The sequence below is a fragment of the Choristoneura fumiferana genome, chromosome Z (genome assembly GCF_025370935.1).
Source record: "Choristoneura fumiferana chromosome Z, NRCan_CFum_1, whole genome shotgun sequence".
Lineage (NCBI taxonomy): Eukaryota > Metazoa > Arthropoda > Insecta > Lepidoptera > Tortricidae > Choristoneura > Choristoneura fumiferana.
This window is the reverse complement of record NC_133472.1, coordinates 36,725,013-36,748,283: the sequence shown is the minus strand read 5'-3', so window position 1 is coordinate 36,748,283 and position 23,271 is coordinate 36,725,013. Positions and strand designations below refer to the sequence as shown.

Here is a 23,271-nt window from a genome sequence, read left to right as displayed (position 1 = left end):
AACTATCGCAAACTGTATGACGGGCGTCGCTTGTCCCCCCACGTGTGCCCCACGTGAAATGAACTCTTCGTACATTTTGTTTAGAAGCAGAGCTCTACTAACACTGGATTTTTATAAATACGGCTTTTTAAAGCGCACAAAGTAGGTGTTTGACATAGCGACTTAAAAAAAAATATGGCACCCTCGGTGTGCGAGTCCGACTCGCACGTAGCCTATTTTTTTTTATAATATCTAATGGAAATTGACCAATGTTTAGCCGATATTCAAAATGTAATCATATATGAAAAGTCCTTGAATTAAAACTTCCGGTGGAAAATCTTTGCTTTGTTTTTGGATTTGTTCGTTCGTGTGACACCACTTTAATGAAATATTCTGGACATTTTGTGATATCTTGTAATCTTGTGTAGACCGGTTGTTAAATCAGTAACCCAATTTTAAGGCTTTCTTATCCGTCTACCTGCAAAGTACCCTATTTCGCGTAAAAAACAAAACAGATACAAAAATTGTGTCTATTGACAGTAGCACAGTTGATAGTAATATAATTTGAGGATATTCTCGATCGGTCGCCATTACTGTAAGTGACTTAACATTTTATTTTTGCTCGATATTATGCAATATAAAATAATGTATACTTACATAGCATTATTACTTTGTTAGTCAGTAAGTGTTACTAATTTAGTTATGAATTTTTATTATTTTATTTATTTTATTATATTATGCCTCAAATTTGTGGTCCTAGTTGATTTGTAAGTAAGCAGTTGTTACATTTATGGTACTTACTGAATAAAGTTCATTTTATTTATGTATTTAGGTGCACTTGACGGCTAGCGTTATTGCAAGTATTGTTGTTGGGTTGTTGATGCCTGACGTTCAAACTAGTGTCGCTACTAAAATTATGAATCTTTAGACATACAATTTTATGCTAAAACATAAATCAGAAGTTCTCGTTTATTTATTCAACTCTGCAAACACATTTAGAGCAGAAAATTAATTCAGGTGAGAAAAAAGCGATGGAAAGGGTTTTTCATATCCGCGTGCAGATCGGTCGGCAGAATGGGGGTTAATTAGGCGTCAACCGGTGAAACCTAATTAATCGCCGTCCGGGACGAGTCCGCGGGCTGCCGCCCTCACCCCGACTACACGACTTATGAAATACTTTCCAGTAGGTACTATTATTTTTTATTATTACAGAGAATTAGTAAAATGGGTCACAAATGCTAAATAAAGTTGTTATTTGTGTCACATCCACGGAAAAACGGAGTTGGTGATATAGGTAGTGCCACCAGAGTTGAGGTCACGAACATAAGAACATCTCATGTAATGTCAGCGGGATTTTGAAATTAACTCATTCATTTAATTCATTCTGCTTATGCAATCAGTTCTTCATGTAGGTGTGTGTGTAATCATTCACTTCAACTCTTGTGGCACTACATAGCGGAAGTTCAAGTTGACATTTGATTTTTAATTGTTGAAGCGATAAGTATGGAATTAAAGTAAGTGAATTTAGAGAAAAAAAAATGCCATTTAATATAATATGCGCCAGTTTAACGGACCCATATTCTACACGTGTGCATCTCTACGAGTAAACAGGCTAGATTTCAACACGTTATTAAGAACTACAAAAAAAATGTTAAACGGAATCAAATGGTTAATTATAAATATAACCACTTTGTACAGGAAGCGTTAACCAGACTGTGATGCCAATTTACTTATTTAAACAACTATTAATACGCGTAATTTGTAAGCCATACGATAATCCATCCATCCGTCCAATCCGTACTTCCGTTAATCCGTTGTCTTTCCATCAGTCCGATCCGTCCGATCCTTCCGCCATCCGTCCGTCCGTCCATCAGTCCTTCCGTCCGTCCATCCATATTGCAAAACCGATCCATCCATCCGTCCGTCCGTCCGAGGCTCCGTCCGTCCTTTCGTCCATCGGTCCGTCCGTCCATCAGTCCGTCCGTCCGTCATTATTTCCGTCCATCCGTCCGTCGTCCATCAGTCCTCCGTCCGTCCGTTGATCCAAATATCCATCCACGTCCTTCCATCCGTTAATCGCCCTTCCATCCGTCCATGTATCCATTTTCCATCCATCCATCTCCATCCATCCATCCAACATTGTCCGTCCGCCCATCAGTCCGTTCCTTCCGTCCCCTGTTTTCCGTCCGTCCATCCATCCGTCCTTCCATCCATCCGTTCCATCCATCCATCCATCCATCCATCCATCCGTCCGTCCTTTCGTCCATGTCCGTCCGCCCATCAGTCCGTCCGTCCGTCCGTCCATCCATCCGTCCATCCATCCATTTCGTCCGTCCGTCGTCGCATCGCATCGCATCGCACCGCAATGCTTACACAGTAGGTGGTTGGCGTTTGTAATTTTTCTTTTGTCAGTTTAATGTTAGTAAGCAAATTTAAAAAGTTAGAGCCGGACAATAATGGATTTTCATACATACTTCTGCACCTAAGAAGTTATGTAGGGAGGTGGTAGGGAGCCGTAAATGAGAAACTTCATGTCTCTAATGACGTAATTAAAAAACATTGCTTGAGCATGTTTGTGAAAAAGTGTATACTTATACACTTTTCTATACAACTAGTATGAAAAAGTAGATACATAAGTTAGGGAACCGACCGTAACTATAAAGCTGTATGGACTAGTTTGAATTGAAAGGAAAAAAAAGTATTCACCACACAACTAACCTGAGCGCGCCTTACTCTACGACAGAGCATAGAGTTACAAATATAAAAAAAAAACAGCAATCAACTGCGACACACATAGAATTTTTCAAGTTTTTTTTTAGTTCAGGTATTCAATTTTTATCGCGACTAAATCGCCGTAGAACGGGGCACGCACCACACGGGGGGAAATTTGGAGTTAAAGGTAAGTTACATACCATCAGTTCTTTTCAGGCTACTTAAGTTGATGACAAAGAAATAGATAATATGTTGTTAGCGCACAGAAAACTAAATCTTCGTACGTTAGAAATGAAAAAAAAAATGCGTTTTAGTCTCATTTGTTTCGAAGAATACAAATTGTACAGATTAAAATAAAAAAATAGAAAAAGAGAGCCCTAATTTGGCACATGTTATCTGTGTCTGGATACGCGAAAGGTTAAGCGTCAAAAGGTACCAAAATGGTAGTCAAAGGTGTAGCCTCAAGTGACGTTAGAGGAACTGACAACCGTAGATATGTTTTACATAACTGGACCAATGCCCGAAGGAGGGCTCTCCTCGGGCAGTTGGTTAATAAAAAGGACATAAAAACGTAAAGTGTATGCATGTGCTGCTGCCGAATTATGAAACACGTTTTTAGATTTTTGTGAGAATATTATGTGTGACGTATCTTCATTAAATTATGTTTCCATTCAAATACAAAAATAAATTATCTTTAATTATAAAATCATTGGATTCCATTATTATTCTTGCTCTAAAGACACGGTTGGAGGCGATCTTCTAACAGAGTTCACAAACAATTTAGATTTTAAAGATAAGCGACTACAAACTGACCAGCCCGTCTTTTCTGTCTACTTTATGAGAATCGACTTACGGAACTAATAAAGTCGACTGTTTGTAGAGACTGACGCTTGCTTGCAATGACATGCCGTTTAATTAAATGTGCTACATTAAATACTTTGCCCTCGGCGAATCGAGGAAAACAGCAGAAGGCTGAAGTCAGTCTTGTCAGTCTGTCTGAAAAGGGTGCGAATGTTTGCTTGAAAGCCACGCTGCCACGGAGGTGAAGCCACGCGTACCTACAAGCTAATTGAGTGACAACTGCAATAATAAAGATACTTATTTTATAATAAAACGTAGATAAAAATATATAATGAAAAATAAATTTAAGGGTTCCGTACCTCAAAAAGAAAAAGAAAACCTTTATAATAGTCACTTCGTGATTCGTTGTCTGAACTCTCAGTGCGCGCGCAAGCTTAACTCGCGCTCCGCTGTTTTTTTGCGTAAATTACCTACACAAAATACACAATTTACATGTTTATTCAGTGTAATTAGTAGGTATACCACCATAGCCCTGACACAAGCATGTCATATCCAAAGATCATTCTACTTTTTGCAATTATAATGGGTAACACGGGTTGGAAGGAGAGTCCCTCCATCTAACCTTTATGAGACACTTTTATTTTTATACGGTAATAAGAACGTACGAGTCCCATATAAGGAGAAGGACTGGATTTAACGCGGTATGTTATTTCACGAAAACTAACATAAAAACCGACAAAGCCAATAAAATTTTCCGGAAATTTCTATGCTTTTGAACAAGAAAAACTTTAATGGAATAAAATAAATTAGTTAGTATAGTACCTAGTAGTTATATGAATTAGTTTTAGAGAAATAACCTAATGGGATACTACGTGAAAGGTACTAGAGCAGAAACAGACCTGAAAGGACGTAAAGAGATGATTTGGGGCATTTAGAACGAGTAGTAGAGTGCCAAAAGAAAAGACGAGAGGACAGCGAGAGATAGACATTTATTTATCTAGCCGTGTCCACAAAAAAACTAAAACCGATATTTTTTTTAAATAGACACTTAACTAAGAAGTAAGTACTGATTTCAATACAATATTCAAACAAAGACAAGGATTTACTACTGTGCTGTGATGGATGTATTATTACGGGTACGAAGCGCAATGTCTTTGCGTACCTGCTTGAATTTGTCTACTGGCCGTGCCAGCTTCAGCAGAGGCCTTATTTTATGATTTAAATTCGGGTTTTGTGCCGCGTACCTTGATTTTAGAGAAGCTCGATATTTCGGCACAGTTGCATGCGCCATGATCACGAGATGACTGGGAAATTGCGGATTTATACCAGTCAATTGCGGGTTGTAAGTCAGAAAAATAAATCGGACGTAACCGATCTACCCTCTTCCTAACAAGTTGCCCACTATTACTGTAACTCGAACTCGCTTTAAAGTCACGGCAAAATACACTCACAGTATCACTATTTTTTTTCCTATTATCACGAGCACGATCAGGTTTAACTATATTTAGCACTGGTGACCATGTACTTGACAACTTAAAATCATCTTCTAGATTAAAAATTGGGTATTTCGTATTTTCGTGCGCAACGGCAGACTTATAGCTTTAGTTGTTTTTCTGACCGAGAGTTATACCAGCATGCCCGCAATTCTCCAGTCGTCTCGTGATCATGGCGTACGCAACTCTGCCGAAATATCGAGCTTCTCTCAAATCAGAGTACGCGGAACAAAATCCGAATTTAAATTATAAAATTATTGACCGCGGCAGTCAAAAACATTGTGTTGAGAGGCCTTATTGTCTAAAAAACAACCCTGTTCTCAACTCACAATCGTTTTCACTACTTTCGACTGAATGCGATCGCAAACGCGAGCGCGTTTAACATTACGCACACTGATTTTGTCCACGGATGTTGTGTACCTATACCCCATATATACACAATTAGGCACGGTCCGGTCGCACGTGCAGCGTGCAATGACGGCCTCACGGTCCCACCGGAAGACCAGCGCCAGCTCTTGAGCCGGCATTATGCTGAAGTGGGTCCGTTTCGTGAACAGTAACACTGTACTCTTTGTCTTACTTTTATGTAATTATTCTGTCACTGTTCCGAATAAATGTATTTTCTTTCTTTCTTTCTTTCATATATTGTACCTAATCGTAGTTATTCAGTCCCCCTTTAAAAAAATCATTTGAAAGTCGTCGCCAAAATTGTGATAGTAATTTGCTACAGGAGTCAGGAGTCATTTAGGGATATCAGAGTGTGTACAATTTTAAAGCAGGGAATCAACCGCAGGAAGAATGAATTAATGACATGAGATTTCTAAAACTGGCTAAGATATCCGAAAGTATCCAACGGAAGATTGCCGCTTAACGATACTTCTTTTTAGAACAACCTGTAAAAACTACGATGGACTTGTCAGATCACACCTACCTTTTGTATAATGTAAGTATAATGTATATTGTATTAAACACAGTAAGCCTACCCTTTCCTTACGGTCAAGAGGCACTTAGCCTCTCACATTCCATCGAGCCAGTATTTGATCTATACTGCTGTCTACAGTGGCTTCAAGTATACGGATGAGGACTAGCCACCAAGTTTCAAGGCATCGTTACAAAATAGCTTCAGTTTACTATTCAAACGGTTAATATTTCGGATTCCAAGTAAAGGAGACTTTCCTATCTGTATAATATAATCCTAACGATTAAACAATTCTGCCTAGCGTCATGCTTGTCCCTTGGTTGCGATATTTTACGTGAGAAGATTATTATATTTAATAATTTATGTCATATGAAGCAATAAGTTAATTTTATGGAATCAGAACATATTTGTGAACGGTGTCCACGTCATAGTTAACATTTTATTAAATTATTCACAATGATCCCAGCAATCACAATACGCATAAATAACGAAGCATTCGCACGAAATCGCAATGGCATTCACATGAATGGTATCAATCACTCGCAGGGCCAATAGGGGGATCACAATTTACCCAAGAGAATAGAACGTAACTGGGAACAAAAATCTGACCGGCTTTTGTTCGAAAAATATTAAAAAATCATCAATAAAATTATAGGTATAGAATAGACAAAGACTCATCAAAACCATTCAAACAAAAGTGAAAGAAATTGCATTCTGTTCTAAAACTGACACGTTTCATCTGTGGTATGTTAATGTGTCTTTGTTAAATTTAAAATGTTTTCAGCATAAAAATTTGCAACAGAGGCCATAATATACTGTTTTAGCACCTTTTTAATCATCCTGGATATCTTGTCTCCATGTTCGTACGGCACTATCTTGCCTTTAGGGTTGCAGTCCATGATACGGCTCCCATTGATGTTGGCGTTTCGTCGCATCGGCCCTCTAAAAATGTCAGGTTTCTTGCGCAGGAGACGCAAGATGGCGTCTATCAACACTTGCACAGCGTCGTATGTAAGAGCCGCTTGAGCCTGTGTTAGATACAAATAAGTTATAAAAGATGTGTGTGTTCTTATTTCAAATGGATTCGAAATCTGTTATGTGTATGTAGTGTGGTATAGCTATTGGTTGACAAAGCACGTACGGCCACAAAAGTACCCCCTCAAAAACTATGTAAAACGAATCTATGAAATTTAATAATGGATACGTAAGTATGATGTCATTTTGAAATAATAAAATAATTGAATTTAGACAAAAGCTAAAAAGTTTCCTTAAATGCGCTAAAAAATTCCAATCAGGTTCAACTACTTAATCGGTAAAATCATCTCTGAGCGTGAACTTTCTAGAGCAATAGAACCAAGATCGGTATTATTGGTAATAATCTTTCTAAGTGATTAACAAGCCGATTTCTCCAAAAAGGGAGATCAAGACGTCCGCCCATTGAATATACAATTAGAAATTCATTATGATTGCGGCGAGTGTTTCACCGAGAAATTGCTGCTAGCGGCTGTTTGACATGGCCATCACGTGCTTGTATGTAATAGGGACTTGCACCCCTTCATTCCTATCAGTGGAACCTCACCCTCCTCACTCCCGATATTCCCATATCAATGTTGATTATATTTCAAGCACATCTTCGATACGATATTTTTCTCTAAAACTCAATCACAAAAGGCAAATTAAGTAGAATGAAAACAAGTCAAGTATGCTTATATTTTCAGCACGCAGCATAATTGTTTAAATCTATAAGTCGTTGGAGTTGTATCAATCTTTAGTAAACAAAGAAATAATTGCTGGAAAGTTACAAAGCATATAACTCAAACAACCGCTCATTGTTGTTATTTGGCTTTAATTTAGAGTAGGTATACCTTTAGTATTGTTATTTCCTACCGAAATTGAGTCCCTTTTCCAAACGTCGATAAAATCCCGAACGACTTTCCTAGAGAAGTCCAGGACTCTAAATCCAGTTATGTTAATAGCGCCGAATTCTGTGACCTCTTTCTCCCAGCGATCGTCCATCACCTGAATAAGCACAAATCCATTTTAAACGTGTATTTGTACGACCGATAATCACAATAATCATTTGTAAACTTTTCTCATCATAAACTATATATAATACTTATTACCTACATATACTTATGAAATGTATTTTTATTTTATTCAATAAAGTCAGGACTTTATCTTGTATTATCACTTAAATAAAATGTTGGAACTGAAATTATGGTTTCTGAAAAATATGTCAAATAATTATTAGCCTAATTATTAATATGCATAATGTATGTATGTATGTATGTAAACTCTTTATTGTATAAAATAAGTAACAAAGGGGTAATGCGGCCAGCATCATGGGAACTCTGCCACAGGCAGATCTTTTGGACGGGGTGTTCTTTTTATAATTTTTATTTTTATGGTAACAAATAGATATATTTAGTTAAGGTTTCTCAGATAAGTTTTCTTTGTCTTCTTCTTATTATTATTATTTTATTTTATTTAATCTATATTTAATAAATGCGTGGTCATACATAAAGAAAATATAATCCGACATTCCATTCAAAAAAATAATTAATTATTTAAACCCTAACGTGTTAAAGTATCACAATGAGTAAAGAAGTAATAATAACAATTAATATAAAAAAGTAACAAGCACAATTGACAAACATTGAGATATATGTACAAAGGCGAACTTATCCCTTTAAGGGATCTCTACCAGTCAAACTTTGAGTGAATGAGAGGAGCATTCAGTTAGGGACAGACAAAAAGTGAGTTTATAAGTTAAAATAGCTAGTGAAAGCTACAATACAATGCATAATATACATCAGTCAAATATATATTAGTCCAACTAAAATTATTCTTAAACCGTAATATGCCAAACAAAGTAGTGGTCAAAGTACTACTATGCAACTGCTAATACAAATTATGCGAAATGAATTATGCCATATTTAAATATGTCGAAAACATTTATGAACAAAAGGGATCCCGTATTTATGATGTCCAGAAACGAATATCCAATGAGCTTCAAGTGCGCGCGCATGACGTCACTGTCGAAATCAAACTCAAGGGAAACTATTCAGGACGAAATTTATTTTTTAATCTTCAGTCTAAAGTACATAGTTATTTTCATTTCTATTTAAATTGTAATTTTATTATTAAATTAGATGAATTATGGGCAGAGACTCTGAAAGCCCGAAGGAGGGTTATATGTCTTTTAAGAGTAACCTTAACTTCTGGACTTATTTCAGCATAATAAGGTATCATTGGAAGCGCCATAACTGTCGAAAGGGTATTTAGAAATCCAAAATGACGTCCACGAAAAAAAATTGCGGTATGAGGTTAATGTGGATGTCAAATGAACCCATCCCAAATTCACTCAACACAATTTACGCAGGAATATCAAAAAGAAATTCAGTATACAGACAGTTTGAGTCCCGGCATAAGGTTGTTTTTATACCGGAAAATTGCATAGTTCCCGCAGGATAGCGATAACCGAATACTACGCGGACGGAGTCGCGGGTAACGGCTATTTAAACCAAATAACTGATTTTCACTACCACCACTGGCGTACTAACACTGCTTGCTTGGATGCTTGCTTGCATTATCGCCTGCATATTTGGGAGTATGCTTGCTTGATCTGTTGTTTGCTGCTTGCATTCTAGCTTGCATGCTTGCTTGCATGCTTGCCTGTATGTTTGCTTGCATGCTTGCTTGTATGCTTGCTTGCACTATTTCTTGCAAAATTACATGCTCCTTGCAAGCTTGCTTTCTCGCATGATTGTTTGCATGCTTGCTTGCACAATTTCTTGCACATTTGGGAGTATGCTTGTTTGAACTGTTGTTTGCATGCTTGTTTGCACCATTTCTTGCATAATTACATACTTGCTTACATGCTCTTTTCACTTGCGTGCTTACTTGATTGCTTGCTTCTTTGAAATGTTTATTGTTCACGCCAGTGAAGCTGCGGGTAAAAGCTAGTATATAACTTATTTGATTGGTCAATTCTGCACATCTCTGTTTCTGTCAAAACGCACCCTTTATGTAATTTATTTGAATATAGAGTTTTGAACAATGGCAAAAACTCCTACGTATCGCCAGTACTATAGCGTTTGGAAAGTCCGCAAATAGGTACATTAAAGTATTCATCAATCATTTTCCATCTGCGGCTATTATAATAGTTGGTTAGGGCCTATGCACACGGCGTACTTTTTAGGCACAGAAGACGCGCAACTGTAACGCGCGTTAATGCGCTTTAAACGAGATTCTGTCACTTTTGTATTAGCTTTTTGAGAATTTGCGGCAGGGCCTTAGTGTAGGAAGAGTTAAATTTTGAATGGCTGGTCTAAAATCTCGTAATATACTAACTAAATCACTCGCGATTTCAATCTCCATTTAATCTTCTAAGTATATATATAAATAAAAATGAATCGTAAAATGTGTTGCTAAGCGCAAAACTCGGGAACGTCTGGACCGATTTTACAAAACATTTTTATAGTGTTCGTTATTGTCAGGAGAAGGATTTTATGGAAGAAAATTTAGAAAAATTACAACGTGGCCAAAGCCGCGGGCAACAGCTAGTTTCAAATAAATTTACGAGTAGATAGATAAAACCTGCATTAATTCTTCCAAAACAGAATTAAAAGATATTAAAAACGCGAGATAGGAATAACTCTTGAATTCAATAGTAATTTTTATATTTTAGCAAGTGTGGAAAAGATTAGAGGATTACATACCAATCCGCTTAAAAAGTAATGATAGTTCCGCCGTCCGAGTTGCACGTCGCGCACGTGTAGTATGAGCGCGTCCTTGGCTAGTTGTGTCGTGGAATCGAGGACCACGTATTTGTTGCTCCAACGGTCGAGCCTCTCGAGGGCGACCAGGAAGCCGACCACGTCCGAAGCGTTGGTTACCCGCTTCACGTTAGATATGCGGAACGTCGCGTTCCCCGGCTGTAGACTCTGGTACAGTTGCTGTAGACGCAGCAAACCTGGAAAACAAATAAGGGTTAGCAGTTGTTCCACTGGCGTCTGGCTCTATATACTACGAAGAGCAAAATTCGAACTTCGTATCTTGCCGTCCCGCTGACTCTAATATTATTTAATACGATAGTGAGAGGGACATTCCGATACGAACAATGATTGTCGAATTTCGTAGTAGTCTCGATTATTCGAGTGTTTTTTTCCATTTTGCTCGCGCCTTACTGATTGAGATTGCTGATTTAATATACCTCAATGGCTCATTTTAGAGCCACGATTTAACGTTTAGGAATTCGTACGAGTTTTTCATTATCATTCATAGGAATTCAGTAAAATCCCAGAATTATGATTATGATTGAGATATTAATATCAAAATAGGTTTCCAAGAAAAAAAACCAGCTTTGGGGATATCAAACACATAAGAAAGATTAAATTGGTAAAATTCTATGATTTCTCTGCAAGTGTCAACAGATAGCGCTAATTAGCTTTTTAACAAACCATCATAGTGTTTTCTAACTTTTTTACTGAGCTGCCCCTCTGATGGGTCGCCTTCTCTTGGTAAGCTATAATACCCATCAGAGGCTAATAGCAACAGTCCGTTTGATAAAATAAATGTTTATGAACATCTCATGTTGTCAGTTCGCTCATGTGGAGTAGGTAAGTTACGCGTTTCCCATGAGAATATTTCATTTACGAGAGACAGACTTACTTGGTGACATAAGCTTTCTGTACATATATGTTAAGCCGTACTATGATTGATCTAGAAGCGAAGCCGTAAAATTCATTCAAAACAAAAATTACAGAATAGAAAGTAATCAAAGGATATGTACTGTACAATAATTTCATGTTAAAAAAATTAATTAAATAATGTTACCGACAAGAAATTAATTATACTTTTCAGATCGCAAATTCTTCCGTTATCGGGTCTTGACTCTTGACTTTTAACTTACTTTTTATTAATGACTGTATCTTTTGATAGCGTTGACTTAGAAGTTTAATTTTTTCACTGTTTCAAAGATTAGCAGACGTTAGTACTTTTAAGTTTATGATATTAATTTTACTTGAGACCTCCGTGCATTCATGAGAAAAAGTGTCTTGAGAGACGGACGGAGGACTACAAAATGATCCTTATAAGGGTTCTGTTTTTACCGACTGAAGTACGGAACCTAAAAAAACAATATTAGGTATATATACGTATTTATATGTTTATCTTTATGTGTACAAACTAATTTAAATTTTCCCAACTTTAAAATTTTCTGAACTTTCAAAGTCAGGTAAAACAGTAAAAGAAGCGTAACATGTTCAGTGTTCGACGGAGCACGGGCAATGCCACGCGCGACAAATCCGACGATAAAGCCTTCATTACCCGTGTGTCAACCCTCTTCTCGTCTTCGTCACTGCCTCAATCTTTTCGCGGATATTACCCTTAAATTATGATAAAAGTGCCAGATCGGTAGCTGCATAATGAACGAATGATGAATAGCGGAATCTGTCTTACGTCTTCATTGTGCCGATGTAGGTCACGTAGGTTAAGGACCTTAGGAGACATATAACAATGATGAAAAGAAAAGTGTATATAAAACTTGTTTAGGTTTTAATTTTGCTAGATTTTATTTGGTTAATGATTATATGTGAAACCTGAACACTCCAGTAATCTCGAAGTCATTCTATGGTGATTATTGATCGTCAAATAAGACATAGGGGTGGTGTTTGATGTAGTTGCATGTTTACCTATTGCAAAAACTAAGTACCTATGTACATCATTCACCAGAGAATACAACGTCTCCACTCCTCTGTCGGAAGAAGTAGCTATAAGCCCATTATGGCTAGAATAGATTATTAAGTAGATTATTAAGCATGCTTTTAGCCTTGTTCTTATGTAGCACATATAATTATAATTCGCTTGTTGAATGGTTGGACTTTCGATTTTATGATTGCATATTCTGTACTACTACGTATACGTTGTTATACTTCTTTTGATTAGAGTTAATTATTTGGTTACACAATTGATAAAATCGAAAAAAATGTTGAATTTTTACATACTTACCTTACTTACCTAATCATGTCTGTCTGTCTGTCTGTCTGTCCGTCCGTCCGTCCGTCTGTCCGTCCGTCCGTCCGTCCGTCCGTCTGTCTGTCTGTCTGTCTGTCTGTCTGTCTGTCTGTCTGTCTGTCTGTCTGTCTGTCTGTGTCCGTCCGTCCATCCGTCCGTCCGTCCGCGGCTTTGCTCAGGGACTATCAATGCTAGAAAGCTGTAGGTAATTTAAACACACAATTTGTCCGACACGCTCTTGGCCGGTTTTTTTGTTATTTATTAAGTACACACCAGATTGTTGTTTATTATTTCTCGCGTGTAAATTCAAACTGGCGATGGACAGAAATTGTGCGTAGTATTTACCTAGTTTAGGTTTTAGTCAAAGGGAAAGATCATTCATTTTGGTTGGAATTGAAACGCAGTTCTAAAGATCGCGCATGAACAACGTTTCTAACTAGCTAGCAAAGATAATACACAAGATACTAACTTCGGTGGAGTTGGAGCGGGATCCATTCCGCACTACCTAAAGTCTTTAGATGTTTGGAAGTAGACTGCTGGACGGTCGCGTTCGTCGCGATCCACAGTACTAACTTTTCAAATGTCTTTTTGCAGCATCTGCCAAATTCGAATTGAAAAGTTTTTTCTTTATCTTTAGAAGTCTAGCTCGGTAACGACTAGGAGTTTATCTACTCTAGAAAATCAGACTAAGACCCAACTTAACGTAAGAAAATTGCACTCGTTGATAATTATTTCAAGGGTTTTTTTTTGCTTAATAGTGTAATAATTATATTAACAATTTAAATGTATTTATTTAGTGTGCATTAAATATTTATCTACAATTTAACAACTATAAATAACATAAACACCATGAAATTAACAGTACAAAAAAGAAGACAAAAAGAACTAACCTAACGACCTGACGACCGGATGTCCAAGTGGTTAGGGAAATTGGCTATGAAGCTTGAGGTCCCGGGTTCGATCCCCGGCCGGGGCAGATATTTGTATGAACAATACGAATATTTATTCTCGGGTCTTGGACGTTTACTATGTATTTAAGTATGATTTATCTATATAAGTATGTTTATCCGTTGTCTAGTATCCATAGTACAAGCTTGGCTTAGTTTGGGACTAGGTCAATTGGTGTCGAGTGTCCTATTATATTTTATTTATTTATTTATTAAGCTAAGATACCTTAACTAATATATGTACATGTAACTGTAAAAAATATATAATAATAAAACCCCGTCTAAAAGATCTGCCTGTGGCACGGTTCGCATGATGCTGACCGCTCTTGCGATCTGCTGGGATAAATACGCGCCAGCTCTTGGGTCCCCAGAAGTGTCGGCCAACCGGGAAGAAAGGGCATTTATGAAAGACTTCATGTCGGCTGACCAAGGCTCTAAAGTCTCAACAGCAAGCGCCGGCTTGTGAGCTACTTCCCTGGATGTGAGACAGAGCGAAAGTATCAACGCATGCAGCGTCCCCCACCAGGGCGCTACCGAGCTTCCACGGCACCAGGGTGACCCCGTCTGGATGCTTGCCATCGTTCCTTGCCATGCCAGCCGGCTCTAAAGCCGAAGGCACTGACGCGGTGGCAAGCGACTGACGTACTATGCCATTTATGGTGCCATGACGGTACACACGCCCGGCGCTCGTAACACATGAAATACCATGTCGTCCCAGTTGATCCACGTTTATGCCACACGCGCAGATGTGAGGAATGCATATTCTGGCCCCAAGTCTTAGGGAAATTGCTATCCGCAAAGTACTTGAGTTCAGAATATTGCCAATGTGGCATGGCGTTCAACCAATGACCTGCCTCGGGTGCGGAAAAAGCTACCAGACGAGCGCGTTCAGAATCGTCCGGACAGTTTTCGAGGAGGGAAGCGTGAGTCGCGTTAAGGTGAGAGGGGAGTCCCAGGCCCGCTGGATCTGCTTAACGGTGGGGTATCCGCTCCACACGGCACTAGTCAACCAAGCTTTCTCGGCCTCCGCCAGGCAGGCCAACTCATCGACGGGTATCTGTGGTTTATTTAAAATAATACCGACGAGAGACAGCGAGCTGTAGGCGGAAGGCAGGAAAGCAGGTAATGCCACACTGGATGATGAGCGAACACCAAAACCATCAAATCGAATGCGGAGAACCGCTTGAGTCCACGAAAAAGTATCAAAACTAATGTTAAGAATTTTGGAAACAGTTGCCTGGAGAGAATCGTCAATGGATGAGAGAATGTACAGAAATTTCCAAATTGGGCTACTGCGGAGTAGATATATGAATTTTGGTGTGAATAAACAGAACTGAAAATAAAAAAGGCCATGTGGGGACTTATCTGAAGAATGAGGTTTAACATACTACTGAATAAATTTAGTTTACAATTTATGACAGCGTTGATTGATTCATTGAGAATGGGTGAGCCTAAAAGTGTGAGAGATGAATTTGAATGAATGGAGATATTGGGCAGAAGAGTGATAAAGTGTATTCAATTTCAATTTTTTTATCAGAAGAATGGTGAGTCAGCTGATAAATATCGCATTTAGTGAAATTTAAAGTGAGGTCATATTTGATAATTTTTCGATATTTTGCTGTAGTCCTGAAACAGTTAAGGCGTTTCCACCAAGAAAATCATCGTCTAAATACCAAAGATTAAATTTCAAATTTAGATGGGATACGATGGGGTATTTTCCAAACTAAAAATGACAGGCCCAAGCTGGAAAAAATAATTTTGTCGCCAAAAACTAATTTTGAAGGTGCACCGTAGCCGTAGCATTACCATAAGAAAGGATAAAGCGCTGGTACCTCGTTTTATATTAACTGATTTATAGTGTGTATACATATAAGAAGTTGCACTTTTTCACTCGGCACTTGTTCGTATTTATAACCCAATTTAGTCATATTTTAAACTTTGTAATAGATATTTATTATTAAAATCGGGCCAAGTGATAAAAATGGGGTAGGCCGTTACACAGCAGCGGTAGGCATATTTCTCCAGACTAATTGTTTTTTTTTTGTTTAGATTGAACGATGATTTACAATGAATATCAAACTTGCAAGATCTATTAAATATAATTATTTCTCTCGTTATTATTTTTGTTATTATTTTATATTTTTTTTTTATAAAAACCTTTTATGAGAACAATAAGACTCAAGAGTAGATACCTACATCAGCACTCTTGAACGGGAAACGGTTTTAAAGTTAAAGTTAATTTGCAAAGTAGGTAAATACACAATTTATATAATATTTGCCGTCGGCCTTTGGTAAAGGCTGTGTGGTTTCAATATTTTATAGGAGTTTCGGTAAATTGTTTAGGCTTGTTATCCTAATTTTTGGAAAATACGTTCGCAAAAAACGGTTTCTATTTTGTGAACAAAATTGCCCACTGCGAAGACTGCAGGGGATGTCGGCCGAGCCCGACGGAATTCCGGCGTTGTCGCTCGTTGGACGTGATTCCTCTCTAGACATGATTACGTCTTTTCTTATATTGTGAGGGATGAATGGACCCCCCTCGGGTGGCCAAGCAGTCAACTGCTCACCGTTTGCGTCAGAGAGAAACGCGTGTGCCTGTCTTTAATTTCCAAGCGCGACGATTCCTTAATAAATTGATTTTGGTTAGGTATAAAATACTATAATTTGCAACGTAGATGAAATTTTCTCAAAATTGCTTAAATATCTTTAAGTTTGAACAGTTTTTATTCGTATAAACACAACTAGTTACGTAGATGCAGTAAACGGTGGTAGATGCAGCATGCAGTATCTCGAAAAAAAAAGGGGCAGGTAAGTAGTTCGGGAAAACGGCGATAGTTCGGAATAATAATAATGGATGACATGAAACTGTACTGTGACTTGATCTTAATTGCAGTCAATGAGGGCTATCGTTTTTTGTCTCACCAGATGGCGCACTGTTGCGTGAGGTTTTTAAGTATGGCTTTCAAAGTCTGTTATTACGGGCGTGAAAACAAATTTTAGATTAAAATCATATTTAATACACCTTAAAACCGTACCATAAAAATATCGAGCATGCCACAGTGTTAAAAAGGGAGGACAAAGGTTTCCGAAAGACAAAACTGTCTCAAAACACAGACATTCATTGCTCCGGAACGCATATTTGCCATAATTAATTTCAGATATTGCAAAATATTCACAAAATTATTCTAATTATAAATAAACCCGCGTAGCTCACCCAAAAACTATGAGATTTGACATTTCGGAGACCTCACGCTACACTAGCGCCTCTAGTGGCGAATTCATACGCGATAGCCCTCATTGATTCTTACAGATCTTAATTATCCACATTTCATGTATTTGTATTACTTTTTCTAACATCTTGCAAGGTGAATTTTAATGTACTTCCAATGTCTTATAGTTGGTCTTTATTGCGTTAACGGTTAGTTGCAGTGCTTTAACAAAATACGGTTTTATTGTAAAAAAAAACTCTGCCAATCCCATTTGGGATAACAGGCGTGATGTTTGTGTATGTGTGTGTGTGTGTGTGTGTGTGTGTGTGTGTGTGTGAAAATTATGAAAGTGTTTGGTAACTTATCTAGTTATATTCACTCAATATTTACAACAATAAATTATTATACTTTTTTTTTATTCTTCTGGATGGCAAACGAGCAAGTGAGTCTGTGTGGGGGGGTGGTAAGAGATCACCACCGCCTATAGACACCTGCAACACCAGGGGGATTGCAGATGCGTAGCCAACCTAGAGGCCTAAGATGGGATACCTCAAGTGCCAGTAATTTCACTGGCTGTCTTAGTAATAGTAACTATTTAATACCTACATAGGTACAAAGGCAAAGCTGAATGTGAATAGTCTTTCTGATGTACAAAGCAGCTTACTGAATAAATAACTTGATCTCGATTAGATACCTAATCCGTTTATCGCTCGTGCGTGTTTTTGCTAACAGAGGCCCTTCCTTGTCTTTAATCATACTTTGACGAAATCCTTAATGAGTTTCATGCCGTTTGCCGATAAACTGGGTGATATTAGCGCCAAGACGCGAGGCAGATAAACGATTACGAAGCATAGACTTAGTTATAACTGTTTATTCTGCATAAGCTAAGTACACATACCCATTAATATGTGAAGGCCCTAATAATCACATTTTATTATGTTTTAGTAAAAAATGTAAACTTATTACTTTCCCTACAAAATTAATTAGCACGCAATGTAACACTACGCAATACTACTTTGCTGTTAGTCAAAACGTCGTACTTGTTGACGTGACAGCTGGCACAGAACGCTTCTCTCTCGTATCAAATTATTGTACGCATTACATTGCTGCTGGAAAATATTTCAAAAATTAATTGCGCTCTAATAATTAATTCTAAATTAACAATTTGTTTTGATATCGGTTCACAGCACTTAAATCTTCGACTGGTTATAGTTTGAGGTGTATCAAAAATACACGCTGTATATTGTTTTTTTCTTTTCCCCACAATAATTACGCGTTAAGTTACGTGGGTGCACACTCACCGGGGTTCAGCTGAAAACCAGCGCTGCAGCTCTAGTTACAGGCCTACGGCACATGCTGCGCTGAGTCCTTTTGGTATCACACTACAGCACAACATCTCTGATTTTTCTCACTTCTTCTATTTATGTTTTTACTGTGTTTTTGTTGTGATGTAGTGTGTTATTTATGTCAATAAATGTTGTGAGTTTGAGGTTGAAGTAATACCTCGCAGTTGACTCATCGGCATCATAATTATCCGGTTTGAATCGTTCATTGTCTGTAATGTATCTACGAGTATAGCAATAAGCTACCTTAATTAAAATGAAATCGGCACTTAAGAACACGCCGTGCAAGTGTAAGAAAACTGACGATCGGTTAAAAACTTATACGGCTTGTAAATTGATTTTCCATCGTGAACTTGCTGCTCAATCATCTTGTTACAAGAATAACTGGCAAGAAAATTAAATAAATAAATATCACGGGACAATTCACACCAATTGACCTAGTCCCCAAAGTAAGCTTAGCAAAGCTTGTGTTATGGGTACTGAGCAACGGATAAATATAATTATATAGATATAGAAACATACTTAAATACATAAAATTGTGTAAACCTTAATGAGATCGGATGGGTAATGGGAGTTGACTTCACACAGCGAAGTGCAAAACACTGACAGGAGCTGCGTTTATTATCTGTGCACTACTTGTTTTATTGCCACTATAATTGTTCCAATCGTTTATTTAACTTTTGGCAGGTCGCATCAGGTGATGCCCTGATGCGATACTGATTCGATTTCTTTTAACAATCGATTTTATTCATGAAGAAGTTTTAATCGATTTAACACATTCATATTTTATTTTTGCTCAACATTTTGTAGTGTTTTATAAACATTCACAGGTGTTTAAATTACTTTCTTACATATTAAAATAAACCATTTATGTTAAGTTAATATGTTTTTCACTTCCGACGGTAATTTAGTAATTTTGTCAATTATGAAGCGGCAAAACTGGACGCGGCAGTATGCAGAGTTGTCACTCACAACGAGACGCCCGTGGTAGATATAATTAAAAAAAATACCTATTACAGTGCCTATTTTAGTTGTTTTAACTTTTTAATCCCTAAAGGCATATTAATGTATTTATTATTTTCAAATGATTTTGATATAAAATATAATCAAAATAATTTTTAAATGTATGTTTTATTTATAAAATCGATTTACTTCAAAACGGTTTTATAGTCTATGGTCATTCATTACGAATGCCACATAACTAAGTGGGCGGTACCCGTCCATGAAGTACGGTATTCTCTGTAGTACATTGTACCGAAAATTATTAAAAATCTGTTAAATTGGGTTATAGCTAAATTTTAAAGATTTAAATAAAACATTGGCTGACTTGAAACCACTTTGGTCCGAAAATAAAGTACCTATTTACTTTTTGAAACCATTTGGTCCGATTTTTTTTAAATATTTTTTGTAAAAGGTGTTGCAATAAATAAATACTGAATACTGAATACTGAAAATAACGTATCTATTTACTTTTTAAAACTAAAGTCATAACTCCATTGAGAAGAAAAACTATACGTAAATCCATAATTCCCGCGAGACCAATTCAGGCCATTGTCCTTTAGTATGCAGGCATGCATCCTTGACGAGAAAGTGTGATGATAAAACTGTTTTATGTCATTCCCCGGGACTCCAACTATCTGTGTATCGAATTTCATCTAAATCTGTTTAGCTGTTAGACGTGAAGATTTGAACATTGGGCGACAGCGTTTTAGATGCAGTACCTAGGAGACCGAGCTTTTCTTAATGTTTTTCTTCTTGATACCGCGTTTTTTTTTAGAAATACCTGCGTGCGTACTTATTAAAAAGGGTTATAAAAGTAAAAATCAAACTATATAAATAAAAAATAAGTCGCATCCGACCTAGTCCAACCTACGTTTGAATCCTAGATCTCCAGCTTGCAGCACCAGCACTATACCGCTGAACCACCACGCTGATGATAGAGTTTTCAAAATTTCCGTACTTATTTGGCGTAAATTTTACACTAACAAAACCTTTATACCTACCTATTTGGAAAATACGCGTTTCCCAGATCATAGTGCTGAGCTAGATCGATTGTTCGCCTCCGAAAGCCCCACATAGTAAAATTCGTGAAAATCGTTAGAGCCGTTTTCGAGATCCCCGATATAAATAAACATACAAACAAATAATTATTTAAATAAGTGTGTGTGTGTGTGTGTGTGTGTGTGTGTGTGTGTGTTTTTATTACTGGTTTTTTAAATGATGATATTTTAATGACCTTTCCGCTCTATTTATTTTATAAATTAAAACTTCACAATGCCTGTATAATATAAAACAAAATAAAGGTAACTAAAACTACATACAAACTAAAATTATAAATAAAAAAGTTGCCCAAAATCACTGCCAGGTGGTAAGGTGCCCAGAAGGCTGGCAGCATACCACGCTGTATGGCAATGCTTAATCTTTGTGCTAAGAAAAAGCCATGTTTATGGATACCCGTAAAAGTAACAAATTTGGAGTTGAAATAAAAAATACAAAAAGACTCCGAAAAACCAACCATGTTTATGGTTTATATGGAATTCGAATATGTAGTTTATAAAATAAATTTCTCTAAATAAGTTAATGCAAAGGAATAAGTAGTAGTAAACCTGTAGGTATGTAGTAAACCTTGCCGAGTGCAGCGTCGACTGAGCATTGCAGTAAATCGCGGCCACTCTGCGAGCCATTGTCTTCCCAAGCCACTGAATTAGACCAGTTGGGCCACGAGGAAAAATTTAATATAACAATTTTATATGTAGACGTCTTTAGAATATGACGCTGCACTTTAATACTTACTTACCTACTTTAGGCGTTTGAAGGATATCATCGCAAAAGTAATATAAACCCACAATAAAAAGACCCAATGATTCCGCCGAGATGTAGATACCTTTAAACATACTTAAGTACCTTAAGGTATCTAATTGATTTAATGCTTTAGTTTCGCAGCAATAAATGCTACATTAATCTGTCATCTCCCAGGATAACAGGATCAAAGGAATTTGGGCACAAATTTGTGCCTCTGGGAGAGGACAGGTTAATAAAGGACGGGAAGGTAGGTTAGTAAGCGGTTGTGCCGGCTTGCCGAGCACGCCCTCCATAGTCAGGGCAAAGCTGTAATAGTGGAAACACCAACAGCATTAACAAAGCCAAAAAGAAAAGGACGGTGTGTGAGAGGATTTCGTGTAACTGTTACCGATATAATTTGTTTTTGGAAGGCAAACTGAACTTTAAATTTACGAGTGATAACTTTTTAATATATTAAATTAGGTGAGAAATAAAAATTTAATCGAATTTTAGATATCTACCTAATATAACAGATAATTCTGGGGTTTAACGGTAGGTTGGTGAGAGTTATTTTTATTTATATCAAACTAACAGCGCGACTCCGTCCACTTAGTATTCGCTAACCTGCGGCAACTATGCAATTTTCTGAGATTAAAACTATCCTATGTCCTTCCCCGGGACTCAAACTATCTGTATACCGAATTTCATTTAAATCGGTTCAGCGGTTTAGACGTGATTGAGTAACAAACATCCAAACCTTCAAACATCTTCACAAACTCACATTTATAATATTAGTAGGATATTAGTAGGATAAGTAAGTACTCAGTTTTGCATTCGATTTTGCGGAATCAGTAGGCGCTAATAAAAAGTAAAAGTGGAACGTTCCAACAAAATCATGATCTTTACTTTCGTTACTAATATTTACCTATGTTCCTTAGCTATGCTTCATTTAAATTTCATTATATCATAAGAAATATTTCACAAAAGCAGATATTTCATATCACTGCAGATATTTAAGGCTTATAGTTGATGAAATATTCATACGAGTATAATGTTTATTGCCAATATGGATCCACCGCGCGGCGAAGTAAAAGTGACACCTTAGATTCTCTCTCCCGATTATTTATTTCATAATTATTAGTAAACGTGTATAAATTAGCACAAAAGTTATATCAGTGTAAAGCTTAGGCATTCCACTAAGTAAATCAAGTGTCTATTTTGGTAATTGTGCAATAATAGAAGCACAGTTATAGTGTCAAGATTAACTGTTATAATAAACAAATACGCCGGTAGCTCGTCGTCAACTCGCCTACGCTCGCAGTGAATAGCCCCGAACCACGATACGCGTCGGAGCCGCAGCTGTCGTTTAACTGTCGTTTGATAACTTGGTACAATGAGCTGCGCCGGGTGTTTACAAAAGATAAATAAAACCGAAAAAGTGATAACCTGCGCCATTGAGGGGTGTAAGCAATCGTTTCATGCAGCCTGTACAAACGCGGCCAGGCTCTCTAAAGAGGAAATAAAGACTTGGACATGCCCCAACTGCGCCGCGGCAGCAAGACGAGGTGGTGACAACTCCCACACACCTGTGCGGGAGACGTCAGATAACGTAACGACGCGAAATAAGAAAATACAACAACAACATCGGCCGGCAGCCGCTGAGGCCAGCGCTACTGCTAACTTTGCAGAGGTATTTCTGTCTTTATCAACAGAAATCAATCTCCTACGACAAAGTGCTTCGGAAATGTGGAACACCTTAAAGGATCGTCTAGATGATTTGTGTAGTAAGTTAGCTAGTTATGACTTGAGACTTGGAATGTTGGAAAAATTAGAGTCGGAAAATACCGTCCTTAAGTCTACTGTCGCTGATTTACAATATCAGTTGGGCTCCCAGGCACAGGCAAGTCTAAGCAACGAGGTGGAAATTCTTGGCCTCGACGAGACTCCTGCTGAAAATCCATATCATGTGGTGTTGACGACTGCGGCGAAGCTGGGCATCGAGCTTTGTGAAACGGATTTGGTGCATGTGTCTCGTGTTGGTCCAAAGCGCCTGCGTGTAAACTCAGGCAC

At 37.5% G+C, this 23,271-nt stretch overlaps 1 protein-coding gene and 1 long non-coding RNA gene across 2 annotated transcripts in view; one reads left to right on the top strand and one right to left on the bottom strand.

The window, feature by feature from the left end:
* Positions 1–23,271, bottom strand: part of LOC141436198 (glutamate receptor 1-like) — a gene marked incomplete in the record, with an annotated part of 178,800 nt that overhangs the window by 15,499 nt on the left and 140,030 nt on the right. The window contains 3 exon segments of the mRNA XM_074099087.1: positions 6,732–6,932; positions 7,792–7,923; positions 10,626–10,879. Of these exon segments, the coding sequence (XP_073955188.1) occupies positions 6,732–6,932; positions 7,792–7,923; positions 10,626–10,879 (587 nt within the window).
* The window catches only part of LOC141436210 (uncharacterized), a 144,239-nt gene that overhangs the window by 24,437 nt on the left and 96,531 nt on the right, over positions 1–23,271 (top strand). The gene's annotated exons all lie outside the window — the stretch shown is intronic.